This window comes from Notamacropus eugenii, chromosome 1, assembly GCF_028372415.1.
Source record: "Notamacropus eugenii isolate mMacEug1 chromosome 1, mMacEug1.pri_v2, whole genome shotgun sequence".
NCBI lineage: Eukaryota > Metazoa > Chordata > Mammalia > Diprotodontia > Macropodidae > Notamacropus > Notamacropus eugenii.
Genome location: NC_092872.1, coordinates 332072682 through 332091619, shown reverse-complemented (window position 1 = coordinate 332091619; position 18938 = coordinate 332072682). Strand labels below are relative to the sequence as shown.

General features: G+C 34.3%; 1 protein-coding gene and 1 pseudogene across 14 annotated transcripts in view; both read right to left on the bottom strand.

The window, feature by feature from the left end:
• MIA2 (MIA SH3 domain ER export factor 2) overlaps positions 1-18938 on the bottom strand; it is a 120372-nt gene that overhangs the window by 17870 nt on the left and 83564 nt on the right. For 10 of the 14 annotated variants that reach the window (XM_072629768.1, XM_072629769.1, XM_072629771.1 and 7 more), the window contains 8 exons: positions 18555-18693; positions 17014-17115; positions 15629-15689; positions 15069-15104; positions 10608-10675; positions 9018-9100; positions 7171-7299; positions 2483-2626 (listed from right to left, as the gene is read on the bottom strand). In XM_072629768.1, coding sequence (XP_072485869.1) covers positions 2483-2626; positions 7171-7299; positions 9018-9100; positions 10608-10675; positions 15069-15104; positions 15629-15689; positions 17014-17115; positions 18555-18693 — 762 coding nt within the window. The remainder of the gene's footprint in view (positions 1-2482; positions 2627-7170; positions 7300-9017; positions 9101-10607; positions 10676-15068; positions 15105-15628; positions 15690-17013; positions 17116-18554; positions 18694-18938) is intronic. The other 4 variants (XM_072629773.1, XM_072629774.1, XM_072629780.1 and 1 more) reach the window with 1 other exon arrangement.
• LOC140529483 (cell division cycle-associated protein 4-like) lies at positions 9107-10220 on the bottom strand (annotated as a pseudogene).

The window sequence follows — 18938 nt, the reverse complement described above, 5'->3', positions numbered from 1 at the left end:
AGTAGAAATAGCAGCAGAAAGAGGACAGAATTGGAAAAAGTAACTGGACTATAAACCAAGTATATACAAAGAATTCTAAGCAAAAAACACAATTTTGAGGGTACCAAGGAAATCAATTTCCACAGTATTTAAAGGAAAATACCAAACGTTAGAAAAAAATCTCAGATGTTAATATATGAATAAAAACACAGTCAGTAACTATTGAGCCATATGCCTACTTTCCCATACTTTCATGAAAATAATCTAGGCATACACTAAAGCATTAGAAGGTCACAACCAGGTTCCAAAGTGCCATTACACAGTAGACTACCTCTTTACCATCATACATCTGATAGGTATATAATGCATCTGCAATATAATCTGACCATATTTACAGTTTGCTGATTATGAAAAAGTATTTGATTTGGTAAAGCAAAATGCTACCGCCATAAAGGCTCTCCTTTAACATCATGCATATTTCAAACTTACAAAATGTCTTTACAACAAAGGTCACAGAATCATAGACTTAGAGATTTAAGGGACCTTATAGGCCTCATTTTACCAATGAGGAAACTGAAGCACAGAAGGGTTAGATGACTCGCCCAGAATCAAACAGCTAATTTAAGAGTTGATTTAAGCCTTTCTGATTTCAAGTCCAGTGCCCTACCTCAACCTGATATCAAGTGAGAGATGAATCAGGAAAAGTGTTCACCACTGTTATAGAGGAGATCTATCACACAGTCCAAATCAAGGAGGGATGCTTTGTAGATGGTGAGGTCTTCCAGATGTTTCTATTTGTGGATGATATTATATACTGATTGCATCATATTCTGGGACATTACACAGTCTCCTAAATGGGATCCATAATCACTCTAAAGTCTTTGGTCTAAGATGAAGAATGCCTTTTGGATTATGATAAAGAGGAAGAAGTGCATCTGATATGATTTATCCATCTATCTACACACACACACACACACACACACACACACACACACATATACACTTCTCGGAAAGTTACTACAATGAACAATCAATTGGTAGCAAAAATGAAAAGGCAAGCAAGCTAGATTGCCTTTGAGAAACTGCGAAGTTCTCTTAAGGACCCTTCTTTTTTTGTGAAACAAGAGGCTCTCTCTTTTTAAATTCCAATTTTTTGTTATTTTGAATTTATTAAACACCAACAAACATGAACATCTTCATGTACAAAGAGCAGAAAGGGAGGACTGAATATGTAACAGGAATCACCATTACATACAGCTTTTTCAAAAGTACAGGAATACTTGTCTCTTTTTTGAGAGGCAGAGGTTCTGGAAGTGGTATGGGAGATAGGGCTGGGTGGAAGACTGGGAAGCAAATAATCCTGAACACCAATAAACTGCAACTTCTCTACATCTGCTAGAGATAAGAGGCTACTTTTCTTCTCTACATCTTTATGAGAGATGTTCCTCCAGGTCAATAATTTCGGGAGTGTGTGCGTGTGCGTGTGCGTGTGTGTGTGTGTGTATGAGAGAGAGAGAAAGGAAGAAAAGAAAAAGGGCAAAAACCTATGGATGCTGAATTACATACCAATAGTCAGTATGTGTGGATAACCTATAAATCAAGGACTGCTTTAACGTATATAGGAAGAATTATTTTCAGTTTTCTCTGAATTTGTCAAGAATCAATAAAAAAAAAACAATAAGACTAATCATGGCTCCTAACTTTATTATGAGCCTTGCTTGCGAATACTGTTGAAGAAAAAAACTTCAACACTCAATACATCCAAATGGGCAAACTACTAAAAAAAAAAAAGGTAAAATATTCTCAAACTAGTAAGCTTCCAAAATTACAAATACAACTTCTGTACTGGTTTAAGACTTTATGATGGCTTAAATTACTCTGAAATACAAGTGCAAACTTACACTATCAACAAGAGAAAACAATAATATTCTGCTCACAAAAGCTATGATTGATTTACTTCTTGGAATTTGAGTGCTTAACTATAAAGACTCTTTTTTTGACCGCTCATGATGTCAACGTTGATTTTGAGGGGGATTTGAAGAAGCATATTTTTAATAAAACTTTTTTCTGTGCCAGTGTGCTTTATATTAACAGCTGTGCCCCTAAAGAATTATGTCCAAATTATTGAACTGCAATTCATAGGCTTCTGTAATTGGAAAGGATCTTAAAACATTACCTAGTCTATACATCTAATTTTACAGTTGAGACAGAGAGGTTTATCTGTCCAAAGTATCACAATGCCAGAACAAGGACTAAACGCCAAGGGGACTTGACTCCCAGTAGTGTTCTTTACACTATAGTACATGGTAACATCAAATGAATTACAGGGACTCAACCATTTCAAAGAGTGCTATCTTAAACCTTTTTGTTAAGTAAGGGATACTTGTGTCATGTGAACAATCACAATTCACTGATTCTTTCCTCTCCTTTGTACTTGTACCTTCTAATATGGTATACAGTCCACGTTAACTTCTTAGACTCTCAGCTGGACAACTTTACATACCTGAATGAGGAATCATCATTCTACGATCTCTATCCCATGGAGGTGAAAGAGATCCAGTGTCTGAAGGTGCTCTGTGGGGATCAGATAATTCTCCTCTCTCATTGGCATTCTGATATTCCAAAGGATGCCCTGGTCCTCTTGAACCTAAATAGAGAAATAAATGAAATAATGTTTTATGTTAACACAAAGAACTAATTCCACTGAATTTCAACAGTGGACTTTACTGGGAGGGTATAACAAATAAATAAATTTTGAGTTATTAGGACAACTAGAAAAAATTTTACAAGGCACAGAAACGTGTATCTATAAACTGATTTTCACAGTGCTGTTTTGTACTATTTTTTTCAAAAGATACCTAAGCAAAATCAACATACACATTCAAATTACAAAGCAATCTGAAGTTTATAAAAATGAAATTACAAAGTAAAGGTTTCTATTAAAATAAAATATTCTCTGTTTAAGATATAAAAGTAGTGAAATTGGTTTTGTAAAGTTTGCTAACCTTGGGAGGCTACACAACATACTCTAAAAGTTAATGTTCTCATTGCTTAAAATATTTTTGGAATTCCTCTTTAGGAGGAGCCATGTGTGCCATGCAAGAAAATCACAAAAGCACAGATTAAAATTTATCTCTTTACAGTTAGTCTCATACCTTTTCTCCTCCCTCCCCACAAAAAATATTACCAAGCTTTACCACCCACCTTATTCACCAGACTTGATTCCAAATGACTTTTGGTTGTTTCCAAAAATCAAATCCCCCTTCAACGATTTGAGGACATTTAAAAGAAAATGTTTCACTCAAAGGCAGCACTGTTGGAATAAAGGTACAACCTCCTACACTAACTATTATAAATAGGTATACTCTTTTGGTATGCTTATAAAAGCATAAATCAAATACTTTGGTAGAAATCTGATCTATTTCATCTCAAAGTCTATAAGAAAATTCAAATGAAATGTTTTACATTCTAACACAAATGCTTAGTGGTAGGACAGTATAGTGGCTAGAGAAACAGCCTTATAGCCAGGAAGATATAGGTCCTACTTCTGACTTATACTAGCTGAGCAAGGCATTTAATTCTTAATGCCCCAGAGAACTTTCTCAGACTAAAGTATTAGAGTTTACGGTACCAACAAAATTCCAAGGGAGGAGTGGGAAAGGGGGTGAGGGCATCAATTGAAGAATGGTTGAATAAAATATAGCATGTGAATAATACAATATTATTTTACCTTAAGAAATGACGAAAGGGGTGGTTTCAGAGAAACTTAGGGAGATTGTCATAAACTGATACAGAGTAAATTGAGACTAACTGGGAGAACAATTTATTACAACAACAACGTAAAGAAAAACAACCTTGAAAGAGTTCAGAACTGTAATCAGCATAAGCACCATCTCCCATTCTGGAGCACTCACGATGACATTATGCTGCCAGGGATGGGCTAGACTGGCTCAGGCTAAGAGAGCTCAGTGTTCAGTCTTCAATATGAGCATTTACATCTCAGAAATTGCAAGCACTACAAATCAGGACTTATTTATTTTTTAGCTGACTGTCTATACTGAAGACAGTGATGGAAAAAAAGTTAATAATGTAGATTACACTTAAAACTTAAGCCCGCAGACATTTTTCAGTGAGCTGTTATTGAACATTCACCAGCACAGCCCTGCATGTCAGAAGTAGTCCTGACAGAGAGGGAGGTAACGTACTCAAGATGCAGAATAAGACACCTATTTTTGGCTAAGACCAATGTGGGAATTTATTGTGCTTGACTCTGCATATCTGTTCCAAGGGTTTTGCTTTTCTTTTCAATTGGCAAGGGTAGAAGTGAGGTCAGGGTAGGGGACAAGGACAAAGAGCTAGAGACAGAATTTTTTTTTTTTTTTTTAAAAGTGAGAACAGAAGGGAAGGCACAAGGAATTCCAGACAAGTAGGACAGTTTTGAAAATTATTCTTTGAACATAGTATAAACTTAAAAAGAAAAGTAAGTTCCTCCTAGTAGAGATTTAATTTCATGTACATTCCCCTTCTTCTGTTCTATAATGTATGTGGAAATATTAATTTTATTTCTTATTACAAAACTAAAAAGACAAATGAGAACGGTATTTTATCAAAGCCGTTTTTGAATCTGCAGACATAAATCATGTCAATATAAATCACATAAATGTTTTTATTATTTTTAAATAATATGCTTTAATATATTCATAGTTTTTCTAATACTAAACCAATATGGTATGTATTCCTGGTATAAATCCAACTTTGTCACAGTGTATAATCTTTTAAGTATTTTTTATAATCTCTTCACTAATATACATTCAACATTTTTACACTAATATTATTAACAAGAGACATTAGCCTACAGTTTTTCTCCTTAGTTTAGGTCTCAGGATCATATTTGTCTCGAAGAAGAAATCTGATAGCATCCTTTCTTTCCCTTATTTTGCAAACAATTTAGGTAATATTAAAATTAATGGTTCTTTGAATGTTTGATAGAATTTTCCTATAAAATCCACCTAAGCTTTAGGGGTTTTTTTTTCCCTCTGGGATTGTTCAATATCTTTTTCTGAAACTGGGTTACTTCAATCTTCTATTTCTTCTTCTCTTAATACTTTTTTTAACTACTCATTTAATTTATTTTATAAGTTTTATTGGCATGTAAGTGGGCAAAATAATTTCTAATAATTTCCTTCATTTTGTCTTCAGTTGTGATTTTTCCTTTTTTTCCTTATTGGATTAGCTACTGGTCTATCTATTATATTATTAGCTTTAAAAAAAAAAACAGTTCCTAGGTTTTATTTATGACCTTTTGGGGTATTTCTGTTTTGCATTTTATCTCCTCTTTGATTTTCAGATTTTTTTTTATGATATATTGATTTTTAAAATTTTTGTTGCATATCTCATTCATTGATTTGTTCCAGTTCTCTTCTGCTGGGGGTTTAACAATATGAAAATCTCTCCTAAGGATTTCTCTGATTGCATCCCAGAAGTTTTGATACATTGTCTTACTGGTGTCATTGTCTTTAATTAAAGTATCTATTAGTTCAAATTATAATTTGTTTTTTCCTCACCAACCTTTAAGATTAAATAACTTAGTCTATTCCTAGTTTGGAACTAACTAGTTAAGTCTTTAAAAAGTTAAAACTAAAAAGCTGAAAATTTTGTTTAAATATTAATTTTAGCTACATATATATTTATAAGGTTATAAATACAAACACAAGCAAATATTTCTAAGGCAATCAATTAAGTGACTACTATATGCCCAGAGCTAAATGAATCCAATCATTGTTAAAATGCATGTCCCAAATCCTTACCTTCATCAAAACAAACCCCCAAAAAGGACAAAAATAAAATAGGTAATAAGAGAAAGTAAAAGGAAAGGAAGATACTTCATCAGTTCTTTAGATGGAAACCAAGAACAGAAATGTTATGTTTAGAAGCATTTTTAACAGCAAATTGATAAGAATCAAAAAAAGAATGGGCTTTAGTCCTTTTCAATCTTACCTATAATTTTTGTGGTTATTTTAACACCTAATGATAAAAACTCACTACAGGTAATCTTTAGAATTTCTATCGTAAAAGCTATTTAAGGAGGAGAGAAATCAAAGGTACTTATTGATTTTTTCATTCTAAATATTCAGCTGATTACAGGCAGTCCACAATTTACTGTCAGTCAACTTCCAGTGATCTTTATTCATGGCATTCAACCAACTGTACCCATGTTAACGTATAAAGTACTTACATTAGACAAAGTAACACATTCCAGAGGCAGTCTGCCCTCTGATAGGCTCCACATAAAAATACTCCCTGGTCTACCAGTTTCAGCCTAGGAGACTCATTGTCCCTCCCCATCCCCTGCACAGATCAAGTAAGGTTATTTTGATGCATTTTAAAAGCATGTATGCACTGTGCAATACAGGGTTCAAAATAAAGGTATTAGTGTTGATGGCATGGCAATTCAAGAAAGCAGATGCTTTTAAGGCACACATACACCAAAAAACAAAAAGCAAATCAAAACAGAAAACCCCACAACCAAACCACAGCTTATTTTCTAACAGTTGGACTTATTACAGGGGACCCAATGACACATACTTGGATCAGTTCTTTATAAGATAATAAGATGGCTCTAAATCATCCCTTAACACTCCTTAAAGAAGCCTGAAAAAATCTCTTCAAGGAAAGCCTTTTGACTTCATGATCCTAATGAAGGTTACCCTCTTCTCATTTGCTGACAGTAAGAATAAAGCAATGATTATGAAGAGGGTAAGAACTCTATATAATATACTATGATATATCAAAAACAAATTTATGGGATTTGGTTACTGTGTTTCCCTGTTTCATAATCTAGAATGCTTTACACTACTATAGAGAATATAGCATTATATTTATAACTGACTAAAATGAAGGTTAAAAAATATGGCTAAAAATAGTTTTGTGGCCATTTCCATAAAAAATTGAGACTCAAAGCCTCTTGATCAGGAATATAATCTTTTCATATAACCTTATTTTTATGGGAAAATAAGAATCAACTCATGTCAGTCACACTTAATGGCCCTTTTTGCAGGAATATAACCCACTGTAAATTATAGGACTGCCTGTACTTTCCAAATATTTATATTACAGTTCATTTTTAGGATAAGTTGGGATAAAGAAAGGAATGGAAAAATCCAGAGTAATAAACATGTTTAAGCAATATACCTCTTCCTCCTCCCCCTGGAAGCAAAGGTGAAAGTCTGAGTGGACCCTCCAACAAAGTTGGAGGGGAGAGAAAAGCTCTCATTTCTGGTGAAGGCCGACCCATTGGTGAGGGTCCATATGGGGAATGCTCTGGAATAATTAAAACAACATATTTAAATTCATTTTCAGTAACTACACTGGATACAGGTAGAATCTCATTTTAATGAGTACCATTTAAAACATTTATTCCATATAATAAGGATATTTTCATGTCCTAGTCTAAGGGCACTGCTTTGCTAATATGGATAGAATTATTTTGAATGAAAAATTCCATGTACAAGAGATATTCTCATGTTCCTGCCCATTTAACGATGAATCTATTTAATAGATGTCATTTTAAGTAAAATTATTTGAATAGCTGATCAATAAATTATTAGAGATGTTTTAGAGTTTTATTAAAAAAAATTTCAATGATCTTGTTTCTTGGCTGTTGGTCTAGCTCCAACTACTGGAAACTGTAAAACAACAGGGCTCAGTTCTGTTGAAGTGACAAGCTATGAAAAGCTGTAAGTTGTTTAAGGGAGATTTCTGGTTTTGTAGGATAGTGAATTAACTGAAGTACCAGGACCTATTCTGTATTACATGGCTTGGTGATAGAGCACTGACTCAGAGAGAGGAAATCCCAACTTTGATACTACTTGTCTAACAAAATGAGAAAGTCATTAAACCTCTCTGAGCCTCAGTTTTTTACATCTGAAAATAGGGGACAGTAATACTTGCATAACCCAGCTCAAAGACTTTTTAAGGGTTTATAGATGACAGCGTATACAAAGCACTTTGCAAACAAAATCCTATATAACTATTAATTCCTAATATAATATTACCAGTTTAGTTGGTAATTCATAAAATAACTTGCAATTAGCTTTACCTGATTGTAACAGCCAAGTTCAAAACCCTGCTGGCTCAAGAAATTATTTTTTACCAAAAAGAAAAAGAGAAAAATAATAATACTCTAAAACATCACAAACACGAGTTTAAAAAGCACATCAAATTGCATTAGCAATATCTTGTATTACATTCAAATGCAGTTAAAAGCAGAAGGGCAAAGCAGTTATTTTACCCTCTTAGGGACCACTGCTTTAGAAGCAAAACATCCTCGCTTTTTAAAAACACCCTTTCTTTCAAATTCTAGGAATTTGATTGCAAATATGGGGTAATCCTAACGTATCATATCAACAAAATACTAACAAACAACAATAGTGCAATGTAATCTTACTAAATGCTATAACAATATACTTCTATTTTAATGAAATTTAGATTTTTATATATCTTCAAGCTTGTTAAAATGGGGTTTAGCCTATATGAAAATGGGTTTCTTTTCATTTCCCTGGGCATTAATTAATTTTAATTCAACAAAAATTATTTGGAAGACACGATTTAGAATAGTTCAAGATTATATAATTTACCACAAGAAACACTGGATAAATAAATACATAATGAATAAAATTATAAAATGAGTTCCTAAACTGCCATTATTCCCAGAAATAAAAACAGACTTAATTCCAAGGCAGACTAAATAAATAATTAATCACAATGATATGTCTTTTCAATATTTTACTTTCCAGGAGCTTAAAGTGTAAAATCATATCTTCGTGCAAAATCCTTTTGAGATTCAGAGAACAAATATTATTCTGAATGGTGAAACCATTCCTAAAGACTCATACATAGAGGTAATGAGACTGCTAACACTAGAACCCTGGCTCTTGAATCTATAGTTTTTATGAATAATTACATCATATTTATGCTAACATTATCCAATTAACTTTATAAAGCAAAATATGTTGAAAAGTGAAGGAAAAAAGCAGTACCTCTGCCAAAGGATCTATTTGGAACATCAAGGGCATAAGGATCTTTTTCCAAGAGGTCACATTTAAATTCTGTTTCAGTTAACCTGGAAAGAAAGAAGAAACATCTCTTAGTTGTTCATTAAATAGAGAACACCCAATTTTCCCTTACACAATCATTGGACTTTAGGGAAGGAACAGCTCCTCTGAAGGAACTCTGACACTATGTGCTGACCATGTGCTCTTCCTAGCTGTACTTCTTCCTTCTACTCTCAGCAGATTGAGGTTTATTGCAATTAAAATCAGCCATAAAAATGGTCTAATTTTCAAGGTGAAAGAAATCCTTATAGGACATTCAAAGCAAGGATTCACTTTAGAAAAGAGAAAAAGGAAACTCAGGAAAAGAACTGATTTGACCTGGACCACAAGGCTAGGCAAAACTAGGACTGGAAAAAAATTCTCCTAATGTCTAATCACATTCAAAAGTTTTTGATTTCTTCAAAGAATCATGCTTTGAATTTAACCATTTCAAGATTCAACAAGGATTTCCACAATACGGTCAAGCTCATTTATATCAGATTTACAATCTGAATTAGAATTTGTGGTTGTTTGAGATGAAAAGCTCTCAAGGTCACGATGTCCCATTTTGTGTTGCTCATCATTCCTGTTAATACTGTATCAAGATCATAATAAGAATTGTCAACAGAATTAGGATTTTTGTTCTCCAATTCCGAAAGTTTCCCCTATTTTCTTGAGGGTTTTCCCATTTATCAAACATTACTCTGAGGGTTTCTCGGACCTTATATTGATATATGCATGGATATGCTGGAAATAATATCTTAGGACTGGATATCATCAAAGTCTTTTGAGAAACTACTTACAACCTCGAACAAGTTTTCCTTTACCCTGTTCTTTTGTTAAACGACAAAAGATATCTGAAGACACTAGGCACTTAAGAGAAGCGTGTCCTGTATTCTGAGCATTTATTATTTGCCAAGTTTCATCTTAGATCATTTCGTTTTGAATCTGACTTAAAGTATTTGCTATAAGAACTGCGTGACACAGATTAAGTTCAACAATCATGTGGCACAACTGAAGCTTTACCACAGACATGTCTAAAGGTGATTGCTGCTGAAGATTATATGAGGGAAAAGCCTTAAAATCAGTCAGGGTTCTTTCTTCACCATCAAAACATTTTCTCTTTATTGTTTCTGTCCTGTAGCTGCTTTAGCTGCTGTTCTGGCTCTGGGCTTGACTTGGAGGTCCCAGTTTACTCACAGCTTGAGCTCCAAAGCCCACCGCCGTTGACTCCTCACAGTGCTCCTCCTTACTATGATTTCAAACGTATATATGTGTGTATGTGCATATGTGTGTATACATATTATGTATATGTGTGTATATATATATGCATGTGTATGAATACATCTATATGTGTATGTATATATGCCTACACACACAGATATCCTGGGTATTAGGCTAATTAAAGCATGCGCATACACATACACATGCATCTCAAACGTTAGGCTCAACTGTTGCTTGATGACTCCTAAGTTTTCTCATTTTCAAATGAAACAAACAAAAAAACTGTCTAAATATAACAAGCAGAGTACTTACTTTTGTCTGTTGTGTGCATTTTCTTTTTTTAAGTCATTGAGATGTCTTTCAGCAGCCCGGGCTGACAACTTGTAAAAAAAAATTAAATAAACACATTAAACGTGTTAGAGAGAGTGTTGAAGTTGGAAACAGGAAGACCTAAGTTCATTCCCTGCCTCTGATGCTTACTAGCTATGTAACGATGACCAAAACACTTAATTTCTCTGAGCCTCATCTGTAACATGGAGATAATAATACCTATAGTATCTACCTCACAGGAGTGTTGTAAAGCTCAAATGCAGTAATGTATGTAAAATACTTGGTATGCTTTAAAGTGCAACATATAAATCAGTTTTTATATTTATCATAAAAAATGCAATATAGTCACACTATTTCATGATGATGGCTGAATTAACATCACATGTGTTTATACTGTGCAGATACCTCTTTTTTAAAAAGTGAGTAACAGTTTTTTAAAGAGTGAGTGTAAACATTTAGTTAAAAAATGTTCTATCTATAATTGCCTCCATTTATAAAATATTTTCTTTATGTAATCATATAACCAATTTTTCTCTTCTGAAAAAGAATGAATAAAGTTAATGATGTTAATAACGTGGAGCAACAAAATATTGATTATATTTAAGTTAAATCAGAATAAAAATTCTGTAACTAGCTATGTTTTTGATTAGTACAGAATGAAGTCCATCAAATATGAATTCCACCAAACACTCCTCCTTGTCAATAAACTTGCAATGTCCTTACCTATTTTATTTTCCTCCTCTCCAGATCCAAAGGGGTTAGTCCTCTCCTACTTGCTAAGGCTACTACCCTTTCTCTCTCACTACCTATATTATGCATTCCATGTACTCCTATCTTTTCTAAGGCTTTCTTGGTCCATCAATCATCCCTCTTGCTTACATACCATCAGTTTCTAAGGGCGCAGTGTCTTGTAAACAATACGTATTAAATAAGTGTTTGTTGAATGAATGGATTAATTTATATTTTTTCAGTTTTTTTTAATGTGTATCCTTAAAGGTATGTTCAGTTGTGAATATTTAATAAATTACTAAATAAAATCCTCATCAACAAAATAAAATCATAAGATAAACATAAAAGGTCATCGACTTTATGAGAAATTAAGACTTAAGATTATATAAAATATGCAGTGTAATGGATATTGCATTCCATAAACCTAGAATCTTGGAAGTAATGTCACTGAAATACAAACCCTGGGCACAGAGACAAGTACAAAAACGCTTGTTTCATTGTTCTTTTCAAATAAATGGCATTTATTTTCTATGCATTTAATATCAACATTTTGTAATTTTTGAAATTTTGTAACTTGAAAAATTAAAACTATTCATAAGGAAATTATTTTGTTTTTTAAAAGTTCATTAATTAACACCTACAGCTAGAAAGTGGCAAGAAGCAATGCTAAAACTAATTTCTATTCTTTAAGACCATGACCACGTTTCTGCCTCTAGAAAGGTTTCATTGATTAGTCGAGCTCTTATTAAACAGCAGCACAGAATGTGAAGAGCAGGGAAAGAGTTTAGAGAACACCTACTCTGCCCTTCCACCACCACAGGAATCCTTTCTCTTTCAACACAAGCCCTAAGTTACTGCCACATACTCTCTAGCACAAAGTCTTCAATTCTGTGTACATATTAATGCTTCCTAATCAGCTCATCAACTTATTAATTTCTCTGACTTACCTACTTCCCTACCTTACCTCTATACAAAGAGATGGTCATACCCTTAATCCTATCATCATTCACAGATGCAGAATTTCCACATTCATGAACTTCGAATCATAATCTTATCAGCATTCCACCTCTCCTCTGCCTAGCAACTCTAAGCCCTTTCCTCTGTCCTTACCATGACCTCCAACTCCTCAACCCTTCAGTTCTTTCCCAGGCCATCAACTCTACACTGGCTACACTCTGCTCTCCTCCCTGTCTCAAGCCCTTCATGAAGTGGTTTCAACTTTACACTCTCTTGCCTCCCTTAATCTAGCACCAATACTTCTCTGCTGGGCCTCAGTCTTGAGTTACTCCTGTCATTTGCTGTTTTTATTCATACTTATGTGCTGCTGAACAAAGCTGGAGAAAAATCACAAAACCATGTTTGATTGAATCCACTACAAATAATCTTCAATGAGTCTTCACTACAGCAAGGCAATCGTTTTATACCTTCTTAATCACCTCACTATTCCTCACCACAGTATCTCTTTTAAACTTCTTCAACTCTCCTCAAATCTTCCATGGCTCCCCTCTTCCCACTGACTCTGCCAAAAAACTTTGCCTCATATTTCACTGAAAAAAATGAAACCATTTGCTAAGAGCTCCCTTTTCTCTCCTCCTCCTCATCTCACATCTCCCAGATGCCTTCTGTCACAATTCTCTTCTCTTACCCCAGTCGCACATGAAGAGTTGGCCCTTCTTCTGGCCAAAGCAAACCCCTCCAATTCATTGAGTGATCCCGTTCTATCCCATGTTCTCCAGCAGATTGCCCCCTCTATCTTTTCCATTCTCTCATTTATGTTCACTCTCTCCCTAACTACTGGCTGCTTCCCTAATGCCAACCAACATGTCCTTGTCTTTCTCTTCCACCCTGAAAAAACCCTCATCTGATTCATCCCCAGTAGCTACTATCCCATATTTCTCTCCCTTTTGTGGCTAAACTTTTTGGGGGAGGGAGGACAGGAGAAGGGTGCAAGCATTTATCAAATGCTTACTATATAATGCCAAAGTGCAAACACTTCACAAATATTCTTATTTGATCCCTTCGAAGGCCATCTACAATCACTTCCTTTCATCTCACTCTTAACTCTCTACAGCCTCCATTCTCATCTCATTTTCCAATTAAAACTGTTGTCTCCAAAGTTACGAATGATCTCTACTGCCAAATGCCAAATCTACTGGCTTTTTCTCAATCATCATCCTTTTTTGACCTCTCAATCACCATTTTCTTTTAATAGTATCTTCTCTCTAGGATTCTGTGACATGACTATGCTACATCTCCCACTTCCTTTCTGACTACTCCATTTCAGTCTCCTTGGCTGGATCTTCATCCAGGTCATGCTCTCTATGGGTAAGTGTCCTCCAGGACTTTGGGTTAGGCCCTCTTCTTTTCTGGAAATGTTTATACTATTTTACTTGATGATCATGCAAATTAAATTATCATCTCTATACTGACTCTGTGTCAATTTCATATCTCCATCTGCTTACTAGACCTTTCAAATTGGATGCCCACTGTAAATATTAAACTCACATATTGGAAACTGAATTCATTATCTGTCCCCTCCAAGCCTTCCCCTCTTCCTAACTTCCCTATTATGGTCAATGTCATCACTACTCTTCCAGTTACCCAGGCTCTAACCTCATATCCAATTTACTGGCAAATCTTGTTAATTTCTACCTTTGTAACATCTCTCATAAATGTCCCTGCTCTCCTATGGCAAAGCCACTTTTCTCACATAGACTCTTATTACCTCACACTTGGAGTCTATTCCAGTTGTCTTCTGGTTGGTCAGCCTGCCTCAGGTATCTCCCCATCCCATTCCTTCTCTGTTCAGCTGTCAAAGCTAACTTCCTAAAGCACAGATTTGACCATGTCACACACCTCTGCCCCCTCCTCCCCCCTTTTCAATCACCTCCAGTGGCTCACTATTATCAGAATAGAATAATCTAGAATAAAATCTTCTTTGATTTAGGCCCTTAATAATCTGGCCCCCTTCCTACAGTTCTAATCTTCTTATACCTTAGTAACCCCCACTTACTCTATGATCCACTGATACTGTACTCCTTACCATTTCTCACACAAGACTCTCAATCTCCCAAACCTGGACAGTTTTAATGTAATATTCTTTGTCCTCCAAGCCTGTAATTCTCTCCTTCCTCATTTTCATCTCTTGGCTTCTCTGGCTTCCTTCAAATTCCACAAGAAGTCTTTCCTAGGTCTTTAATGCTAATGTTTTCCCTATATTGATTATCTTCACTTTTTATATATGTATATATATATATATATATATATATATATATGCGCATATGTATATATATATGCATATATATACACATGTGTATGTGTGTGTGCATGTGTGTATATATATATAGTTTGTACATAGTTTTTTTTGCATGTTGTCTCTACTAAAGATCATAAGCTCCTTGAGCAAGAAGTGTCTTTTGCCTTTTTTTGTATCCCATGGCTTGGCACAGTGTCTGTAAATAAACACTTAGTAAATGGTTCTTGACTTGATCTGATTCTTTAAAAAGAGTTTAATTTATAGTGTAATCCTAGTAAAAGAAGGAATAACTGGTCCTTCTAAAAAGAATTATCCATCATTAAAATTTTTCTTTTATAGTTTCAAAATAAGCTGTATTTTTTTTTTGGAAAAGGTATATTCTCACATGATTACAGGTATATTACAAAATGATAAAATTAATTTGGAAACAAATATATATTTTAGAATTTGAAACTTACCCAATTATCATGGGCTTTTTTCTCATGAGCAGTGATCTGAAAAAAGAAAAGAATTCAAAGGTAACAGAATGGAATTTTTTCTTCTAGTTAAAAAAATTCGAATTTGTCAATATAATTTATAATACATACATTAGAACTTTCACTTACAAAGGATCTTCTCTATAATAAATTTTCTTTCTCACAAAATGATCATGAAATGCTACCTTAAACTACCATATTGCTAAGTAATAAATTACACCAATGTCTGACAATGAAAAGTCACTGATCTGAAATTAGGTGTAACAATTCAATAAACATAATGATAACACACTGATGTTTTTGTGATGATGTGTACTACACTGACCCTTTCCCTTCTGGAATTTTCCCTGGAGAGGAAAAGGACACAGCAATTTTTAAGATATCCCATGCTAGAACCATAAGCATCTTTGTAATATTTCCTGTCATGACCAACCAACCCGGGAGAGGGTTCCTTGGTAGGAGTGTCTAAACTACACTATCCCAAGACAGAAATACTAATTCAATCAATTCAGGAAAAAAGTCTTCCCTCCTCCCACATATACCTGGCTTTCATAAGAACGAATAGTCCTTTCCAACTCCTCTTCAAGATCCTTGGCTCGTTCTCTGTGGTAAACATATAATCACTATTACTAAAAAAATTAAGAAGTAGCAAAATAAACTATTTGCCCTAAAAATGTCCACACCATCAAGAGTTCTTAACTATTCATATGAGAAATGAGCAAAAAATCTTACATGAAGCAATTACTTTCTAGAAATTTAAGTTAAAATTATCTTTCCCTACTGACTCCATTTCATCATTATTTGAAAATTTAAGCTATAACTACATGGATCCACCAAACCAAATCCTTATTCAAATGCAGTTTTCTGGTCATTAGAAGCATGACAGATGAAAATTACTGTCAATATATATGGAATTATATTTTTAAAAAATTCCAGGGACACTATTAGCCTCTAGGTCGCATATGAGAATTTGAGAGGAAAGAAATAACCCCATTTTCTAAACACAACTATTAAGAGATGACACTTCTTAAAATGGAAATGTGATGCCTTCTTCTCTGCACTATTTCACTTGGTGATCTCACCAACTCTCATGGATTCAATGATCACCTTTATGTTGATATTTCTCAGATTGACGTCTCCAAATCTAACATCTCTGCTGCTCTCCAATCTCACACCTCCAAATGCCTACTGAAAATCTCAAACTGGATGTCCTATTGACATCTTTAATTCAACATGTCCAAAACTGAACTCATCATCTTTCCTCCCATTCCCTTCTCACTTCCTAAGTTCACTATTTTTGTTGAGGGCACCACTAGCCTCCCAGTCAATCAAGCTCTCGATCTACATGTCATCCCTGACACCTTACTTTCTCAATCTGCTGGCAAGTCCTGTCTATTTTTCCTCTGACACTGCAATCACCCTTGTGCAAGCCCTCTTTCCCGCTCACACCTGGTCTACTGCACTAGTCTTCTGGTCAGTCTCTCTGCTTCAGGTCTCTCTCCACTCCAGCTCATCCTGCAATCAGCTGTCAAACTGATCTTCTTTAAACACAGGTCTCACCATGTTGCCTTCCTAATCATTTCAGTGGCTCCCTATCACCTCCAGAATCAAATTTAAATCCTTTGTTGGACATTCCTAAAGCCTTTCATAGGTCTTTTTCTGTGGACCAAAAAAATCTTAATACTAATACAAAAAAGATTAGTCTCTGGAGATCATTCACTAAGAAATAGAGGAAGAAATTTAAAATCACATAACCTTAGGACTTTCTCTCCCTTTACATATGACTATATACAGATCATAGAAATTCAAAGGAAACAGCCAAAATTTCATTCAGTTGTATTGTAAAGCTTATATGTTACTTGCAGTTTTCTTTAGGGAAGATACTAGATAAAGAGAGACAAAAAGGAAAGCTAAGGTCTGTCAATACCTGTAAGAATTAAGCTCTTCAGAAGCATGACTAATCTTTTCTCCTGCTTTGGAAAGTTTCTCCTCTTTCTGTAGACGGTCTTTTTCTTCCACAGTCAATCTCCTAAAAACAAAAATACCTTTGTTTTATCAATGTTTCATCAATCCCTCTACAAAAAAAAAAGTCACTTCCTGAAAGTCTTATTTATGTAAATACTATGTCTCCTGGAACTTATCATAATCTCAACTTATGGAATTTGTTGTTATAAAAACTTTTGAATTTACAACTGTAAATTAGAGTTTTCTCTTTAAGTTGTTGGGAAAAGGTTATTTTAAAAAAATGTTCTGGAACTATGGTTGGTCTTATAACTTTGCATCCTAAAGAAGCACTGTATTTACAGAACAGTCACCAACTTATGAACAGTTTATGTTCGAAAAGTTTGTTTATAAGTTGGTAAATCCCCATGCTAGATCACAAATACTATTTATAAATGTACCCCAAGTATAGTACTCATTATTATTATGATTGAACAACATTACTAATGAACAACATTTACAGCATTGTTTCTATGGGAAAAAGCAATCTAGTTCTACCTAGGACTATTTTAACCTTGCCCCTCAACTTAAGAAACATTTTAAAAAATATTTAAAAGCTTGGGTAATCATAAATTCCAGTTCTGTAATTCACAATGAACTTAAAACAACAAAAAATTCTTAAGCTATATACTTGGAGCATTATAGTATGTCCAAAAAATCCAAATGGACTACTTAAAACAAACCTAAAAAGCATCCCTTTGTCTGGCTCTTACCTTTTCTGTGTAAAGTAGTATAGATGAAGAAAGAATGTCATTAGGTAGACTTCAGGACTTTTAAAGTCATCTACAGAGCTTCTTCTGTCAAATCTTAGTAAAACAATCAGAGGCAACTCTCCAAGACTGTTAAATTGCAGAGTTACTATGGATCTGTGATGGTAGAAGGGGCTTCCTCACCAAGAAAATCTGCCCTGCCCCTTTCTCAGCCAAAAAAAATTTCATAAAGACATGTATGTACATGTGTATGTATGTGTGTAGGTATCTGCATGCACATATCCACAATATGTCATATACGTACATATGTACATATATAAAAGCAGTCTCCAACTTAAATACTTGACTTTTGAAAATTCCACATATACAAAGAGCAGCTGCCACCATAACCATATAGAAGTCTTTCTTTGGGACTACAGCTGGACTTGACCAGCCATTTCAGCCCCCACTTAGCTCCCCAAACACCTCTAATCACTGAGTTCTCAACAGTACTCCTGCATTATGGGTTAAAGACATTTTTGCGGGACTAGAATGGGAATCTAAGAATAATTTCTAACATAGTTTCTATGGAAAAAATACACTGATACAAAAATACAAATGAACTTCTGGAATACAACTTATATTCCTAAACTCAGGGCTATCATCTCCATATAGTACTATAAAATCAAACTACACATGCTAAAAGCTTGATATTCAAAAATTTCTGAGATTTCACTTGCCAATAATAAAAAGTAGGAAGGTAAAATCTTATTAGTACCTATGAAGTTTCATTTCATTTTCTTGATACAATTCAGTCATTACTTTAAGTTTTTGTTGAAGCTTTTGCACCTCACTTTCAAAATATGCATTTTCAGTCTGCAAAGACACTTGCTCAGTCTGAAGAACTTGGATTTGACCTATGGAATTTGTCAAGGGAAAAAGTCAAGACTTAAAAACTTAATACTGTGAACCAAATAACACTTCACAAAGAAAAAAAGTAGTAACCCAAGATATTTAAAAGCAATGGATGTGACGCCCTCTCTTCTCTATGGAGACAAGTATCTAGAAAAAGTTGTACCCACTTACAATAAAACACAGAAAACAGAATGCTCAAAAATACAACCAAAAAATGCAAGCACAAAATGGAAAACACCAAAGCTAT